This window comes from Physeter macrocephalus, chromosome 8 (genome assembly GCF_002837175.3).
Source record: "Physeter macrocephalus isolate SW-GA chromosome 8, ASM283717v5, whole genome shotgun sequence".
Lineage (NCBI taxonomy): Eukaryota > Metazoa > Chordata > Mammalia > Artiodactyla > Physeteridae > Physeter > Physeter macrocephalus.
In genome coordinates this window covers 152,512,072-152,531,205 of record NC_041221.1, presented here as the reverse complement: position 1 = coordinate 152,531,205, position 19,134 = coordinate 152,512,072, and the positions used below count along the sequence as shown (strand labels likewise).

General features: G+C 40.8%; 1 protein-coding gene across 7 annotated transcripts in view; it reads left to right on the top strand.

The window, feature by feature from the left end:
- The window catches only part of EBF1 (EBF transcription factor 1), a 406,002-nt gene that overhangs the window by 369,722 nt on the left and 17,146 nt on the right, over window positions 1-19,134 (top strand). For all 7 annotated transcript variants that reach the window (XM_024117211.3, XM_024117209.3, XM_024117212.3 and 4 more), the window contains exon 11: window positions 4,167-4,255. In XM_024117211.3, coding sequence (XP_023972979.1) covers window positions 4,167-4,255 — 89 coding nt within the window. The remainder of the gene's footprint in view (window positions 1-4,166; window positions 4,256-19,134) is intronic.

Genomic DNA, 19,134 nt, shown 5'->3' with positions numbered 1-19,134 from the left:
GCGCAGGCTCAGCGGCCACGGCTCACGGGCCCAGCCGCTCCGCGGCATGTGGGATCTTCCCGGACCGGGGCACGAACCCGTGTCCCCTGCTTCGGCAGGCGGATTCTCAACCACTACGCCACCAGGGAAGCCCAGTAGTTCATTTCTGAGGTGAGATTATGCACACCTCTCAGAAAGTTTATTTTTAAGGGCTTATGTGACGTAAAACAGTGAATTCCTACCAGTGCCATCTGAACACTTGGTAGGCGCTAGAAATGATTATTGAGTCAACGGACAATTTATTATCTTGTGGAATGTTTTTAATGCCCTCACTGGTCCCATTTTATTATGCTGATTTAAAAATTGAGGCTTTTCTTCCTTGGGATTATGGATTTTGCTAAACCTCTGAGCCTCCCTTATTCCGTTACCACCCCTAACTGGTTTAGGAGAACATCCTCTCAAACCCTGTTGAAAGTGTGGGTTAGGTGCTTGGAAGTGGGGTGACACGAGAAGCTCTCATCATTGCATTCCTTTTGCAGTTTACAGTTTCATCTGTTTTTTCTTTTTACAACCTAAGATACTCATGCTTTATTTGTGGTTAATTGTGCGCAGTTAAATTTTTTTCTTTCTCTCCTGGATTCTCGGAATTGTCTCAAGTTTTAGGGGGAAAAACTTGACTAGTCCCACTTCTTCTTCTGGTGCCCCCTGAGCCCTGTGCTTGAATACAATGAGGTCACTTTGTTGAAGGATTAACTTTATATTACATTCTTGCAGAGTCGATGTATGTCCCTAAGGTACGACTACCCCCACTGATGAAAATAAATATGCCATTCTTTACGATTCCTCCCCGTTACTCTCTCTGTTGATTTTCAGAGAGTTTATGAATAGTCACATATTTATACAACTGGCCAAAAGTATACTACTTATTTTTCTTATGGTCTGTAATAACCTAGGCAATGTTATTAAAGGGTATACAGACCCTTTTTCAGGCAAAGTTTCTTATGTCATTACTTTATACAAGCAGTTCAGATTCCATCTTGGGAACACTCTCTTGCTCTTAACCTTTTTCTCTGATTATAAAAGTAATATATGTTCATTGTGGAAAATGTAGACAATGCACAGCGTAAAGAGAAGGAAGAAAAGCACTTCAAGTCTCACTTCTTAGAAATAACTACTGTTAGGCAGTTTACACACAGAAACCCTTTCTTTATTCTCTGTATATGTTCATTTAAAAAAAAGTAACCATATTGCACATATGCTCTTGTAATCTCCTTCTTGACAGCAATATATTTTATGCCAGTAAATTTTTTCTCCTATTTTTTTTTTCCAAAAGCATTGCTTTTGAGGACTGCATCATATTCCTATGGGTGTGCCGTAATTTAACCATCCCCCTCCCTAGACAGTCAATCTGTTTTCAGGGTTTTTTTTTAAAGTAACAGTCTCTATCAGATGGCCCCTCTCACTCAATAATTGGTTTAGTTTTTTTCTTTAGTCACTGCAATCAGAGAAATCATCAGGCACCTTTGAATTTAAGACAACGAACTTTGCTTGCATATCTTTAGTGTTATCTTTGTTTACAGCACTAGATAATGCCATTGTAATATTCAATATGTAGATTGAGGGCAGGTTAATATATTAAAAAATACGAGTGTAGAGCAAATCATAAAGGCATGGGAAATAAATTAAAAGCCTTTGTCCCTCTACTGAAATATTTCCTCTCACATAGCATACTTCCATAGACTAGATGCTTATTTTTCTTTGAATAATGAGTTTAATATATCTAATTCAATTACTCTTTCTGGCAGCAGAATGGCTTCTCCTCATCTCTTTAGCTATTAGTTCCATATGATATTTGAATCAGTTCTTTTAATTGTAGATACTGGATGTCAATGATTCTGTTGTGAGTTGTTCCTATGGTCAGAGAAACATATCCTCCCCCCAATACATCAGTCATTCAATTAACAACCATGGGTTTCTTGACACAGTAGGAATTAATTCATTATGCAAACAACTGAAGGGGTGGGTCAACAAGTCAAGTTTTATTGGTGGCTTACACTGAAAAATAAAACCAAGAATTAGAATTTTCAGGATGCTGAATCATATCTTCAAGTGTTAAAATGATACATTTAATTGTCTAAAGCTATTTTTATGGTTAAACATCTTTGTTGGCAATTAGCATTATGGGTGGGAGATAGATGTGATGTACAGCTTAACCTGGGTGCTCATTCCTGTCACTCTCGGGCATTTCTTTATTAAGTACTGGGATTTTATGAGTCACAGCTTCCCTGTGTAAAGAATTGTATGGCTTTTTCTCTACAAGTCTAATTTGAAAAAAAAAAGAATTTTTCTCAAGGGTTTAGAAAGTAATTCATAAAATGGGAGGAACAATAAATATTGTGCCTTAACTCATGTACCACTATAGAGAGATTTGGTACACCTGGGTGTAATTTTAGTTAATTTCCACACGAGACAGGTTGAAAGTTTACCGTTTGGAAGGGGGCGGGGAGAAGGTGGGGGAAATGGCTAAACCTCATATTTGCAAAAATGATTACATTGTCTTAAATGGCTACTCTATCAACAACTTCAACAAGCATTGCATTTGAGAAAAAAAAATCTTAAAAAAAGTTACCTGAAGTTCACTCCAACTTAAAATATACAAGTGAGGAAAAAGTACTTACTCTGATTTATATGTCTTTTGGAGGTGTAATTATTGGCTTTTTACTCACCTATGTAAAACAATGTACTTTTGTAAATGGATTTCTGGCCACTTTATGCAGCCTTTTCTTTTTTTTTTTTTTCTCTTTTTTTTTTTTTTTTTTTTTTACATAAAAAGTAAGCACTGTCAATCAAGGAATTTTAAGGTTTATTTCCTCTTTAGAAATGATTGATAGCCTTTTAGATTTACAAGTTGACAAGTTAAAGGGTTCTATTGGTATAATTATGTACTAAATTCACAGTCTTTCAATTTAAATGTCCTTTTAAAACCACAAGATTATCATACCTGTATTTTGAAAAGTGGGCCAGTCAGTTTGGGTTGGTATACAAATTGCTTCCATTAGCCTCGGGACCTATTTGAATTTAATACAGTTTTTTAAAGTTAGTAGTAGTATGAATCTTACTTTTAAAATTTAGGTTAATGGAAATGCATTTTAAGTAAAGCATGTGGTGGCAACTTGTTTTCTAAATGTACAGCTAAATGTCGGAACTACAAAGACTCTCTTTCTTTTTATTCAGTATGGGAGAAAATATGTGGTTGAGTACTTTGGTTACATGAAAAAAGAAAGGAGGAAAAAAACCTGTTCATTACTTAGAGGAGATGGGGGATGTGGGTGGAGGATGGAGCCGCCATCTTTTCCTGGTCAGGCGAGGAAAGCTGGAGATATTTCATATGCTGGGGAGGAATTTCAAAAGTGATACACCAGAGTCCACTTTGTATCGAGTTGAATTTAAGGATGCTTGGAAGAAGGTGTAGTCGATATGGGTACAAGAAGGCCCATTGTCTCCAAATATTATTACAGGTTTGCTCTTCTTTTAGTCTTTAAAAAAAATTCTTCTTGGAGAGCCAGCTGCTGTGAGCTAGTGCTCCATAGAGGTTAGCCTTTTCCTGAAATAATATTGATATTGGTGAATCAGTCTTTCATCTTAGGTATGAGGGCGTCGTATCAAGGGCATTTTCAATACCTGTCTCTTTTCGGATTCTTAGAAGAGCCTTTCTGGCCGGAGGAGATCTGGTCTCCTCTGCCCCACCACACTTAATTGCTCCTGATGCCATTGCGATACTGTATCAGCTGAGGTCCACTTGATATTCTGTAGCTAAGCAAGTACTTTTAATTCTGCTCTTTATAACTGTAGATACCCTTGGCCAAGCCCTCCAGTGTTGTAACTCAGGCTTCTGACGAAAGGGAATCCTAAAACCTCACACCAAGTTCCATTTTACCTTCCATTTTCAACACTGTAAGGAATATAGAATTTGTCCAGAAGAGCAGAGTTTAGGACGTGCTACTCATATTCTTTTGAGTGAGTCAGTCCCCACCAAAAGGGATCATTCGTACAATCACTTTATGATCTAATTCAAAAGTATCAATGAATCTTTGGACTTCCCAGTTATTTCTGTACCATAAGTGCTGCAAATCATGTGCTGTTTTATTTCCTGAAATTGTTCTAATTGTATGACTTCTTCATTGCAGCACTTAATGAACCCACCATCGATTATGGTTTCCAGAGGTTACAGAAGGTTATTCCCCGGCACCCTGGCGACCCTGAGCGCTTGCCAAAGGTAGGATACCTCCTCTTTGGGTTAGGGTCTCTGGAAGCACGGGCTTGGGTGATTGGCAGAAAACTTTGCCTTTGATAAAAGTTGGTTCATAGATAAGCAACTCAATATTTTTGTGCTTTGTGTATTTAGTATTATAAGGTAAGCAAAAATCAAAGTAGCAAGCACTTATGTGCCAGGTAATGTTTTACTTATATCATGTCATTTCTTCCTCTAAAAAACCCTCTGAGGTTGGTGCAATTACCACCTCTATTTTAGAGAAGAAAATAACCAAACAAAGAGAGGTTAAATCATTTGCCCAAGGTCACACAGCATGTAAATTGCTAAACTGAGATTCAAACCCCTAAAGCCTGGCACCTAAGTCCAGGTTATTAATCATTATATCGTATCAGTTCTCAAGAGGAAAAAGAACATTGCTTTTCTACCCCCATGAGGATCTTTACTTATTTCTGGTGAGGAGAGAACAGCTAGAGCTCAAAGGAAAGTATATTGGCACACCTTGCACCGGGGCTACTAAGACATGAGTCTGTTCCCTCCAGAGGCATCCCACCTAAGACACAAGTGGGAGAAATTAGACACAAATTCAAGATACAGCAATATATGTCATAGAGCAATGTTATTAATTGCCAATGCAGAAAAAGAAATGCACATTTATTGGTTTCTATTCCGTACCTGTTGTCAATGTTGGGGATATTCCCATCTCTGTACCCAAGGAACTCGGACCCCCTGTGGGAGAGAAAGCCAAGTACAACGCCATACAAAACAGAAAACAATAGGTACATTTAACAAAAGTGCAACCAAAGTTCTGGGAGGACTCATAGGAGAGAATAGTTAAATGCTGAAGAAGTTCATCGAACAGAATTGGTCGAGCTACCGTTCACTGTTTACTGACAGCAAAATGAAATTTCATTTACTACACAAGTAAAAATTAGTATAAATTAAATGAGTAGAGGAAAGGTCCTCTCCATGCCACAGCAAGTCTAGAGATATGTCATTTCCAGGTCTGTTTCTGCTCGTAATACACTTATAGAAATGAAGTTGGCATCCTTCCTAGCTCAGCGAACCTCTTTGGGGGATCATTTCATCATCACGTCTTACCTGTGGGCCCTGCTGCACTGAAGGGGCAGGACCACTGTCAGAACAGGCCTGTCCAGGAGAAAGCTGCCCCTCCCCGCCAAAACTGATGCACAGATGTGAGGGGCTGGGGGGTGGGTAAGGGGCACTGCCTGCCCAGAGAGAGGAAGAACCGTGACATGCAAATTCTGCCCTCTCCTAGACCCCAGGGGAAGACCCACAGAGCCTTCAGTCTCAACCCTGAGTTCCCTTAACAGCCTCACTTCCACTGAGTGCTGTTCACCTTAAAAAAAAATCTTGAGAGCATTTCACCTGAGGAAGAAATCATATGATGTGTCGGTCTGTACATATCCTTGTCTTTGAAAGGGGCCTCCATCTTACACCTCCTTCCCTTTCACCCTGACTTATTTTTGGTGAGCAATTACAGAATCTAACAGTAATAGTGAACGACCCTCTGCTTCCACAGATGGGTGTGCCATGGAGAGAATTACCTTTAGGTTACTTTGTCTGGCAAGAACCCAACTCCCTTGCATTTCCTATGGGAAAATAATCGGTAATTTTATAGCACAAAGATGTAAATAATGTGTGTCCACCCAACGGTGGGAAGAAGCCATGAGGGCATTGCCAGATTCTTCCCATTGTTTCCATTTGGGGACCATTTTCACTTTCATTTGGCATTTGATGTCCCTAGAGTCTGCTGAAGGGACTGGAGAGCTCTGTGGTCTGGGTCAAAATTCTTTCTCCGCCCCCCCCCCCCCCCAAATTCTTAACCTCTCTGTGCCTCAGTTTCCTTCTCTGTCAAATGGAGATGGTAATACTTCCTACTTTGGGGGGTTGCTTTAATCACTTATTTAGCAGTCAACAAAAGGTAGCTATAATTATTTGCCAGTTGAGTGAGAGTGGGACCCTGGCTTCTGAGAGCTCTCCTACCCAATCTCTGCAGAGCAGGAAGTCCTAATTCAGGTCAGCAGTGGAGTGTACGGTTTATCTTCTGTGTCTCGGTTTCTTCACCTATAAAATGGGGGTGAAATAATCGTGCCAACTTCACTGGGATCACATAAGGATAAAAAGAAGTAATCCTGTGGGTGCCTCAGCATAGTTTCTGGCCCACAATTGCCACTCTATAAATATTGATTGAAAAAAAGGAGACAGATTTGGTTTAATGGTTGAGGTCTACAGCAACCAAGCAGTACTTTTCTTATTCATAAAGAAAGGAGAGAAACAGGAATATATGCTTGAGTATTGTGTATTTACTTTTAATAACATTTTCATGGCTGCGCGTCACGTTCAGAAATGTTGAACAAATAGCACAGGCACGTGTCACTTTGTCCCCGGTGGCCTGATGGTGAAATTCCCAGCCCCGTTTTCCTGGGTTTGGTAAGAGTAATCAAGGACACAATGGGTTTGTGTGTTAAGGAAACACTCCACAGTGTGCATCCAGCCGCTGGACCGTGCGAGGACTTTGGCCAGAGCCCACCCCAGGAAGCTCTCTGTGTGACTCAGATCAGAGTGGTGTCCTCTTGGCTCCGAATGTGAAGGTGGAGCGAGAGTTCAAGAGCAGGGTCAGGAAGTGGCGGATGGAGCCAGCACGAGGTATTCCTGTGGACCTGGGAGATTTACAGTCCGGCTGTCCATTGTTAGGGGGGTGAAAACGGGCTCCGCCTTTCTTAGAATCATGGTCAGTGTTAGTAAAACAGGAGTGTTTCAGTGAGCCATGGACCACACACCTTAAAAAACAAACTCCACTTTATTAAACCCATGTGTTTGCGAATAGACAAAGCTAGATTCATACAACCACCCACATATTCTGTCAAATGAAACTGCTCCAAAGACCAAGCAGACAGCTTTCCATAATAATATGCCTTTGTATACTGGCTTGTGCTTTTTCAAAGAACTTGTACATGCGTTGTTTTATTGGAGCCCCTCTCGTGAGAGAAGTCGGGAAAGCAGACATCATTCCTATTTACCAAATGAGAAAACGGGAGCAAGCCGAATCCTTCTCTGTAAATTATTTTGTCCCTGAAAGCCACCATCAGTGATAGTTGCTGTACACACAAATTTAAAATACTATAATTATGCTAACCCCAGATGTGCTTTGGTTTCCTTTTTCATGTGCACGTGGAGAAGGGCAGGCTAAGGTTTTTCAGCTGCAGCGTTCTATTCTGTGTCATACAGACGTGCCTTCCTCTCTGGATCCTGGCAGGAGGGAGAGGAACATGTGACCAACTTTGGGGCAAAGGCTGACTTTTCTTATAATGTAGAGGTGAGGAGGATGCGGACTGTGGGCAGTCAGAAACGCTGAGATGCTGAAATGCACGAGGCCATCCAGAAACATTGAGCAAGGAGCTGTCTCTGTTTTGAAGGCCAGAGGAGTCTCTGTCCCCTTTCGATTTGTTAGTTGTCTTCCTGAGTGGTCACTGAGCATTAACACAAAGGCACCGAGCTTGGCTGGCATTCCGTGTGTTTGCAATGAATCCCAGGGAGCAGGTAACCTTTGCGTCATGCCCTCGATGTGAGTGGCACGGCCTGATCAAGGTTTTTGAAGGGTACTGAGGCCAAGAGAGTGGGCTCTCAGGTCAGGTGGACGTGGATTTTGAAAACCCCTTGCACTGCTCCGTGCACAGGACTCACCCTTCTCAGCCCCGGTTTTCTCCTTTGTAAAGCAGCTGTCCCGCAGCATGGCTGTTGGGCGTTAATGAGATAATGTACGCAACGAGGTCTCTCTGACATATAGTGAGACTTCGGTAAATGGGGGCTACTATTCCCTGCAAGATGGGTACTCCCCATTTCACAGGGTCAGAGTTCCCAGAGGGCTGGTGGCCTGCTACCACTCACAGCAAGCACGTGGGAAAACTGAGATTCGCACCCGGGGTCTCCGGCCTCACTGCATCAAGTTCCCATTTCCCTCCCAGGTCTGGAAACCCAAATACTTTGGCCTTGAGGTGACTGGCTTCTCTCTCCTGTCTCTCGCCTAACCTCAGCCCCGTCCTACTCAAGTACGCACCAGCTTTCTCTCATTTCCCCACCCAGAGGGGTTTGCATGGGGACCTCCACAGGGCAAACGTGTTTTTTTCTTCCAGAGCCAGTCCCTCTTTTAGAGAAAATAAAGCAGTTTGAGAAGAGTAACAAAGGCGGCATTTGTGTGTTTTGCTTTATGGAGCTGAAAATATCTGGTAAATTGATCCAGTGGGAGTAATAAATACACATTACTTTATCTTGTTCTTCGTGTCCTGTATCCCTGAGCCTTGATAGGGCAACACCACTTAATAGACTTAAAAAAGAGTAATTACACTCATTGGTTGTGTGATTTTTCAGCCCTCCCAGCCCTGCCTGACCTTCTAATTTAGCTCACCGCATCTAACTAATGCATTTATATTCATCTTTTATGAAGCATGTACAGTACAGAATTGACTTTAGAGCCTTTTTCAAGCTGTCCTCCCCAGTTTCCAGTCTGGTGAGCTGTAAGGAGAATGGGAGCCATCCATCTCCCTACATCCGCACCTATAGATAACCCATACACACGGCTCACAGCATTTTCTTTATCCTTTATGAAACATAATAAAAAGTAGTTATTACATTTTTACTTTAAAGCTTTTATACATTCTAGCATTATTTACAGCTAAACATGCAGGCAAAAGATGCGAGTGTTTTTAAAATGATTACTGTTAATGTTTCTGCTTGTCAGAAGTACTTAAATTTTCCTGCACTTTGTCTAAAAACTTAGTACTGTTGCCTTTTAAGAACAACACATTTAAAAGATCTTGCAAGTCAGATCTGCAAACACTGCTGACAGTTTGTGATGAATGATATTGCAAAATTTGCAAGATGTTTGTCATCTCACACAGCTGACATATTAAGGAACAGATTAAGAAACGCGAAACCCCTATGGAAAACAACCATCCCAAACAAACCTCAACCAAACCTTGAACCCAGAGAGCACACGCACCAGAATCTCTCACCCGGGTTTTCTCTCCCAACTTCCCACTCAGCCAGTGGAACCCAATTGTTCTCAGTGCATTTTCTCTCACCATATGGTCTCCTCATTACCATACACTAAGAGTCCATATGGGAAACTTGTGAAATGAACTGTATTCATTGTAACTGCCAGATGAGCAGCCTTTTGCTTTGCAAGCTTAGCTTAAGTCATCTGCTGTCTTCGTGTTGTTATGGCAACACGGTACCCATAAAAAATTCTAATCTACTGTAAGTGATCACAGTATTTTAAGTGCTTGCCTATAACTGCCCTCAAAAGGGAGGAAGGAGGAGGGGGTTATCTTTGCCCAAGGAGCAAAGGGTTGTTCTTCACTCCAGCAGGTGTCAGTAAAGAAGCTTGGTGACATGGAGAGTGAGGTGCTAGGGTGTCCGTGTAGCAGGTGTAGTAGATGCGATGGTAAGGGAGGTGAATTGCAGAGAGATGGATGGTAGTGAGGATGGACTGTAGACCCTTTGGGTGGGTTGAGAAAAAACACCGACTGCCGGACACCATAGTTCTCCCAGCAGACACATGACTGCTGGTGCGGTGCACCCCACCATGAATAAAACTCAAGGTTCTGAACAACGACACAAGCAGCAGTTCCTCGTGTTAACTTCTCCTGCACTGGCGTGCAAAAAAAAAAAAATCCCAGCCTCCTCTTCCTGTACATGGGAATTAGTCATTTCTAACTCTTAATGCTAATTAAGAGTACCTTAAAGTAATGGAAGGAGGCAGCAACATCCTTAAATATAAATCATTTTCACCTCCGCAGGCCACATGATATGTTTCATCTCTGTCGCTCTATCTGTATTGAAAGTGAATGTTTATCGTCTCAGTTCATCAGTTCACATTAGCCTCATGCTGAATATTTAAACACAGAACAATTTGAACACACCACGAAGGAAGACAGGGACTGCACTTTCATTTGGAACAGCAAGGGCTCATCTAATAATAATTTAGTAAATCAGCCATTTAGTGGCTCGGTTGTGCACTGCATTGTGCCAAATATTATTGAGTTCCACTGTACACTTGCAGAATTGAAATTCAGCCTCTAGTCACAGGCACTGTTTTTGCTCAATGGAGAGACGAGACCCAAAATCACCCTCCCTAAAGAGCAGTCGTGTTAGTGCTTTATCATAAATACAGAGCTGGGGCAAAATAAAACTGGAGTCGGCTGTATACCACGTATTCCAATTATGCTTTTATTGTTTTAGTCTTTATGCAAAGACTATCCGTAATTCAAAACCTGCAGTTGCATCAGTGAAAACACAAATAAGAAATTTTTGCATAACCACATTGCCTGTTAGCAGAAAAGGGGATGACTAAGGGTTGCAGAAAAGGATAAAGAAAAACCGTACATCTTTACCTTCCACACTGTGACGCTGGATGTGCACTCTCGTCTTATTCATTTATTTATTTATTTTTAATTTCAAGAAAATCTATTAACATTTTATCTGGGAACCTAAACAACTCAAACAAAAAAATATAGCAACAAAAGCAAATCATACAGTATACTCAGCTCTTAGGAAAAGCATGCTTGAGTTTGATTCCAAAAACCATTTTGTCTCTGCATTTTCTTGTCACAAACACACACTATGGAATGCAGTTCTTTTTCCCCCTCTGTCCTCCGTATCTGCCAGAAAACTCACGGGCAAATTCCACTTCCCCATTTTGATGATATGCTCAGTTTAGGGGCTTGGTAGCCCCTCCTACTTATGCTTCTTTTGTCAGGGGAGTTTAGCCTAGTTCTGTGTACCCTTGAAATTGTATATAGAATTGTGTGCGTGTGTGTGTGTGATGAGTATGCACATATGCACATATTTTGGGGGGGAGTGAGAAGATAGCTTCATTAAAAAGGCCATGACCCCCACAAAAGTTTTAATTCTCACTTTTTTTAGATTATTTATTTTATCTTTAACTGACTGACTCTGCAGTAAGTTACTCTGTCGTTACTGAATCATGCCCGATTTAGAGATGAGGAAACTGAGGCTCAGAAAGGACCACTCACACAGCTGTCAGGGGAGGCTTTCTACCTCACCAGACGTCCTCACCATTAGTCTGTTCAGAATCTTTCCCAGTGTTTTGCAGATAGGACTGCACCTCAAGGAGCACTCGAAGCAATGACTCTAAGAATGCATATAATTTGCCCAAGTTCTCTGGAAAACAAGTGAGGGTTATCAATATTATTGTTGCCTCTTGCTCAGTAAGCACTCACTGTATGTCTGCTGAGACAGATGCTGGTCTGAACCGTACTTTACAGTTGAGGAAATGGAGGCATGCATTTACAATGCTAAAAAAAATGTCAGAGCAAGGACTTGAGCCAACTCTATTGGACTCCAGAGCCTTTATCTCTAAGCACTGCTTCCTAGAATTAAGAAAAAAGGCAATTTTGTACACCAATTTTTTTAAAATCCCTCAAGCTTGGCCAGGGGGTAAGGGGAAGGTGCTAGCGTAGACTGAGGGTAGCTCACAGATGGCTTAGCCAGGGGAAAGTGGCAGCGGAGTTAAAAATACACACATACAAACCTGGGAGATAATTCTCTTTCTCTTTAGCCCCAGAGTCATTGCTGTAGGGACTCTGTAATAACAGTTACTCCAATAGCTGAATTCCGGGACCTCCTTCAAGCTCTTTTAGCACCGAGCTCTTGACAAGGGCAGGGACTAAGTTTAACCTTTGTATCACACCCCGTGTACAGGGGCTTTGAATATAATTACTCATTAGTTCAAGGAGAAGTCACAGGAGGAACCAGGGGCTCATTTCTCCTCCTAACCACCCAACATCCTCCTCTTCAAGACGGAAGCCCTTAGAAACAGAGACACTAGGAGGCCTCTGGCCATGCTTACTATTTTCAGCCTTGAGTAACACTTCACTTAACCACTGAAGTAATAAGAAGTGAGCCCCAGCAGTCTTGAGGCAGTGGATTTTAATTGCAGTTATAGTCAGGACCATCTGTAAAGCCTTGGGAATCATCATGTACAGATACCGTTCTTCTGGAGGTATATATCATAACTGATGATGTTCAACAATTTAAGAAACCAAAAGCAACTCTATTTTTGCCTTCCTTAGATATCCTTAAAGTCCAGTATAGTTCCAGCCTGCACATATCACTTACTCAAGTTTAACTACATGTACTTGTCCAAAAATATAAATATACACATATATTTGTATACACACACACCAAACACATACACAGACATACAGGGACATACATACGACAATAGGTCTCTTTGTTTACTCAGTGGTCCTTTTACTTTCAAACTAGATATTTATTGTCCTTCACCCTAGGGAAAGGGAAGCCACAGCCAAAAGACAAAGAGAAACACAAGTAGTTAATTTCTGGCTTTTGTGTTTCTAAGAGCCCAGGCCTTGGCAACTTAAAAGAGTTTCAAGGGTAATTTTGACTCTAGGCAGTTTTTGTTTCATGTGCTGACTTTACAACCTAGCCCTGAAAAAGCCACCTCTGTCCACAGCCTTCTCTTTAAGCAGAGACTTTCATCCTGATCAGAAAGTCGATTTCCAAGGCCACTCAGCAGGATCTAACCCAGAGCGTTGGTCTTAAACCAGTACAATGAATTGGAATAAGAAGAGCCAGCCAGAGGTTACCAAGTTCAGCTCTGTACCTCCAAGCAGGTCATATTCACAAGGGTGCAGACACCATTTTTCACTGTATTTGTGCCTGGGAAGCACCCCAGGCTCCCATTCACCAATTACCATGACACCATTTAGAAGAGAATGCCAGGAGACCAAAAAGAGGGGGGAAAGCCATCGTCATCACTCTTCTCAGGAATACCTGGCTTCACAATTTATACTTAACTAATGACACTTGAGAAGTCGAACATTTTGGTGAAATGAATCAAGTGTAGTGTTTCCTTTATGGGATCCCCTTGCAGGAAAGGGAGGTTTGGCACCTCGTGGAGACCAAGCTTGGTTATCCATCACAGTAAAGTCAGCTGTCCTAGCCAGCTTCTCAGAGGTCACGCGATTGAATCAGCAGCTCTTACAACTATATTATTGCTTATGGAACAGTAATTGAGGCACCAGATAAAAATTACCTGGTCTAATAGGCAGTGAACAATTTTCAGTCAATAAAATTATAAGCCAAATCATTCATTTCATAACACTCTGGCTAATTTATTTGTTGACCTTTTAATATCCATAGCTCTTCAGTGGTATTAACTGCAACTCAGACAAAATCTCTTGTTCATTTCACTTTCATTGATTTTTTTTTTCCATTGAGGCAATAACAGCTGCCTGACAACAGCCTTTTCCTTTCCACTGTAAAAGTCAGTCATGTAAGTTAGTATGTCTTACGTTGATATAGCTGCGTTAGCTTACAACCTACCTTAATTTCATGTGATTCAGAAGTCTTCCACGTTTGTAACAAAGGCAAAGCTTTCGGGCGCGTCTCCAGCCACGCGGCACGATGATACATAAGCATGTGTTTGAGAAGTAAGAGGGGTGTCATCTAATCTGAACACAAAATCAACTTTAAAATTAGAGGAGGTTCAGAAGCACCCCCTTCAGGCCCCCTGCATTTTCTTTAGACTAGAACACTTTCGATGCCTCTTGTGTGAATAGCAGTAGACCCTTTCAAAATATTTAATTCCTTTGTTTTGTATATTTCTGCAGATTTTGATTATGGTTTGAAGTTTATTTTTCTTTAAAGACTATGGGCAATGAGTGTGCACTTGAATGTTCAGTAAGCTTCAGCTGAAGCTTCTTCTATAATAAAATGCTATGAAGTCTTTAGAATGCAGGGTTGTAAAATATAATTGTTACACATTTGGCATTTTATGCCTCCCTAGGAATAACCACTTGCTACCTACACCTCATCTATGCTCCTCCTTTCCATTTCAATTTACTCTAAAGTGGTCCTTAGCCGTAATGAGAATGCCCCTTTCAGCGGAAACATGTTTAATTATATCCATGCTAGATGAGAGTGACTCTCCTCTCAGTCATAGGGCTTCTGAGTAAAGTGTGTTTAAAGTGTGACAATAAAGGTTTCTAATGATCTGCGGTAAGCTCTATTTCGAGAAGTTCATATTACCAGAAAAAATGAAAAATTTAAGGAATGTCTCAGAGGATCGGAAGCTAAACAGTGCTCAAGTATTATTTTGGTTTGTTTTACTCCTTCCCTCACTGCCTTCATTCTATAATTTTTTAGGATGCAAAGTCTACCATTGTGGAATTTTCCATTTGGCTGAATAAACACAAAGGAAGTTGGGACATAAAACTACCCTCCACAGAAATACCTCTCAGTCAACTAGTATTTATTGTGTTGTACATCCAGCTCTGCAGGAAATGGGCTGCCAGAAACTTCCAATCAGTTTTTCAGCTTTTAGATTTTCCAATCAGTAGTGTCACCCACACTTTCAGAAGCAAGTGGGGAAAGAGCTAGAAGTTAAAGGCTAGTAAGCTGAATATACTGTTTAAAATTTGGACCCAATAGTAAACTCCAAAGTGAGGAGGTGAACGGATTCAGTGCTGATTTCATTGATAGGTGCTTATCGACTCTAAATCAGGAGTGGTTTTGCCAGTCCACTTCATTTTGTTTTGCTGATATCTGAACCCACTGTATCTTGAATCCCCTGATAGGGCAAAGTAGAGTGGTGATAAGTGGGTGTCAGGGAAATGTGTAGTGACAGGAAAGTATGGTACTTCTTTCTCGGGAATCACCCAGGTCAACTTGACTTTGGTAATTGATGCTTATGTTTAGCTTCTGTTTTCTTCTTTGTCCCTCAAAACATTATTTTCTAACTGAGGGGGCAGAAAGCCAAGCACAGATTGTCTTCCCAAATTACAGAAGCATCCCTGGGCTTTCATTTTATGAGGGAGTTCCCAGAGTCTCAAAATCTGATTCTGAGATTTGAAATCAATGTTGTGTTGGTAAACGGGTACCCATCTGGCTTTATGAGTTGGTCTATATGTGCTCTGAATGAAAGAAAGTTCAGGCCATCTCCCCTGCTCATCTGGGTTTGAATGACTCAAAACATGGAACTGGGTTTATAACTGGGCTCAGTATTGGATGGTTAGACAGCCTTCCCATTCTCTCTGGAAGGCTAGGTGGGCCCAGTGAATATGAGCTTATTAGCAACACATTTGAGATCAGATGCTGCAGAGAAGATTCGCATGGAAGGTGAATAATCCTCAGAGGTTTTATTGTCATGAAATGGAAGGAAAGGTGAATTAGCCATGTCTGCATATCAGACATGATATGCCTGGTTCCTAAGAGTGTGCAAATACCTAAGTATTTCTAAGAGCCTAGGAGTATAGTTAATAAAAGGCTGATGTACGTCAAGACAGACCTCATGTTGTTAGCAGCCTATAACTTGAGATAATGTCTGTACCTGACATGATTCATTATATTAATCACAAAATTAAAATGTAAGTACAAGTCAGCAGGAGTGAAGGAGCAAATTCACTCTTAAAAAAAAGTGGTATTAAAAAACCCCCCAGTGATCAAGACTTGACCTTTGGGAATTTATATATTGGATTTAAAAGTCTAGAGCCAAATGGAGCACCAAATTTAAGTCTTCTGCTTTTATAAACTATGCCAAATACATGACTTGGTCATTTCCTCATGTAAATTAAGCACGCGCTTTTAAAAATCAGTAACGATCTTAGAATGAGCTCTTCAACAAGAATTTCTCAAGGGCTGTGGTTTGCTGAACATAGTGCTAGGGGCTTAGAGAAGGAGATTAAGACCTCAAAGAGCCTGTAGTTTGGTTGTGGAGATTGTAGACTCACACATTTAAGACCAGAGCAAAATGACCCCACAGTGTCCACTTCTGTGCAGTGCTGGGCGGTGCGGTCAGCACTATTTTTCAGAGGAATGAGAGAGGTTAGGAGCTGAGGTCTTAGTGAAGGTGGAATTAGTTCCGATAGGATAGTGTAATTATGAAGAGCTCAGGCTCTGATGTCTAACAGGCCTGAGATTGAATCCCTGCTCAGCCATTCATTAGTTGTGTGACATCAGGGCAAATTGGCGGACCTCTCTGAGTCTCAGTTTCCTCGTCTGCCAAATGGTGATACGGAGTCTCACCACGAAGACTGAATGAGTTAATGTTTCCCTTTCCATAAACAACAGTTATGTTTTCCACTACTCTACCACCACCACCAGCACCACCTTCATTATCAGGCCCTAGAGGATGAGAAGATACTGTAAATGGGCACAGACTGAAGCCAGCTTCCCAAATAAAGTAAAGGCAAAATGAGTAAAGGTATGGAGATAGGAAGGAGCCCAACATGTTACTTCTAGGCTGGGGAGGACTAACTAGCCCAGAATAGAGGGCAGTTCTTCAGATGTATAGGGAGAGGAGATTGGATAAAGAGGGTAGGACCAGATGGTGGCAGAAATCTTTTGCAATCCCCACAGAACGCTGTTACCTTAATTCTGGGAAGATAGGGTGCCTTGAAAGGTGCTGCAGAGTAATATCGGTGTGTGACTGCTGGGACAACAGGAAGTTCAAAAATTATTTGCTAATTGATTGGGTTGCAACATACGAAGTAAAGCCAAATCTTCTCTCTGCATTTGTAGCCCATTCAGCACTTTCATTATAAAGGTTCCAAAACATAGTGAAACATGTACCAATTATACTTGAACTGTTTCTCGAACCCCACTCATCCTTGAATCTTCCTAGTGTTTCTACTAACTCTAAGCAGATTTAGTATGGTTCGTCCTTTTTCTTTTTTTCCTCTCCAGATCCCCATTCACATAATCATCAATCGATGGTCATAGCAAGGCAGGTAAAGACAGGTTTTAATTGAGAAAGGAAATAGGTCAGCAAAGAGTTGTTGCTGTTCTTAAGGAGTATACATTTTCTCTTTCTTTAAGAGGGAAGAAATCCAAAACCATGAAAAAAAAAAAAATAGTCTGACTCAGGATGTAGGTTGGAGAACAAGCATTGGTTCTATAAGGAGACTCTGGGGCTTTTCAATATTGAGGGTACTGGTATTTGTCTTCTTAATTCCCCAATGGGATATGTATTTTTTTTTAATCCAAGGATAGGATTAATTAACTTAGAAGAGTCTAATCTCTACCCTCATGTTTTAAACCGCAAGCAGCGAGACGTTTTAAACATTATGAAAAGAAGAGAAAATCTCTCCTGACAAATAAATGCTTTGAAAAATTAGATATTAGTACTTGTCAAGTGCTCTCTCTTTTCAGAAATATTAAAATTGCATATTAGAATGGAAGGATCCTTACACGATGCTCCCTCCTAATGTCGCAAAAAATAAGACTTTAGGAACAATTTCAGAGACAAAAGATTATATGAAACATCCAGCTTGTCCCCTTATGGGAAACTTCTCTCTTTAACATCCCAGGCTCAATCATTTCCTAATGTGAAATTACAGATTTTTCAAATTACCATATAAAACTGCAAAAAAATTACACTTGTGACCACCGAAGAGATAGCATATACTGTCAATTTGATTCTAAGAAGGCATACATCTTTCATACTACCTGTCATTTTTATAATGCCTTTTACAAATTTAATCAATACATTTTAACATTCTGTATACTTTAAGTGCAATATACAATAAATATTCAAGTTTCATCTTAAACATGCTTTAGCCTTTAAATTGTTAAAACTGCAGTGCCCCTTCAATCTACTTACATAATGTCATAAAATATACATTTCAAGGTAAATGAAGTCAGCTACTTCAATTTAGTCCCTCAAACTGGTAGTAAATGAGAGGTTAACACTACGGTGCCAAAACCATTATTGAGTAAATTTAGCACCTTGGACAGCTCTGTAAAATCTTTATTGCTTTCCTGACCTGCTCGTCATGTTCTGTCTGTGTGTTCAGTGGCTCTCAGCTCTGATTGAAAGGCAATATATTAGATCCCCAACACAAACACGCTTGGGGGCTAGTTCACTGGGAGCGTAATGACATGGAGGTGAGAGCAATTTTCTGGTCACCGAAATCCAAGCACCTTGCAGGTCCGCTGCACTAACTCATAGAGGACGCAGAAATTTCCTTTCTCCTTCCCATTTGCAGAAATAACTAATAGAAGCTGAATCACACTGGCAAAGCTGAGCCAAAAGTGGACTCTCCCTTAAACCCCATAGTTGATACCACGATGAAGGACATTTTAAAATAGGCGAGATATCATTTAAGGGAGTCACTTCCAGGATACAAAATCAGGTTCACGCACTGTCCTCAAGACGGCTGGTCTGAAGCAATGCTGGCTGCTGACCCACCTACGGTGGCAACGTGCCTAGTAGAAAGCATGTCCCGGCTCTTTGTATTGAAGAAGGAGGCAACTCTAGGAAGTGAGATTCACAAGCTTCATTTCCAGAGGATTGAATTGTGATGAGAGCTCTGGGTATTGAATAAGGAGAAAAAGGAACAAGTAGATTATGTTATTGAAAAATGTTATCACCAAAAATATATCAGTTTAAAATATACAGCCTACACTGATAGTTGGAATTTTTCAGGCACAAAAACTTCAAAGATCTTGGAGTTTATTGTGGAGTTTACCTTCCCTCCTCCCTGGTTCTGTGAAATGAATTAAAAGAAGAAGCACTGCTTTAAATCCTCAGTGATACTGTTCCAAGATTGAAGTTTGCAAGTGCAGTTTCTGACTTGCTTTTGACAAACGGAGACTTGTATTTTTTTTTTTCCCCTAAAATGAAAAGAAAACTACCTTCTCTGCCAAGCCCCAACACTGGCATATATATTTATTTGAAGAAATAAATGAATATAGACCCAGAGAAGTCAAATTTTGGTAAATAAACCAACTTGATCCTGTTTTGTTTTCATCTTTCCTAAGAGCCAGATAAAGCTGTGAGGTTTTAGTGAAGGCAGCACAAGCTGATTTGATCTGGG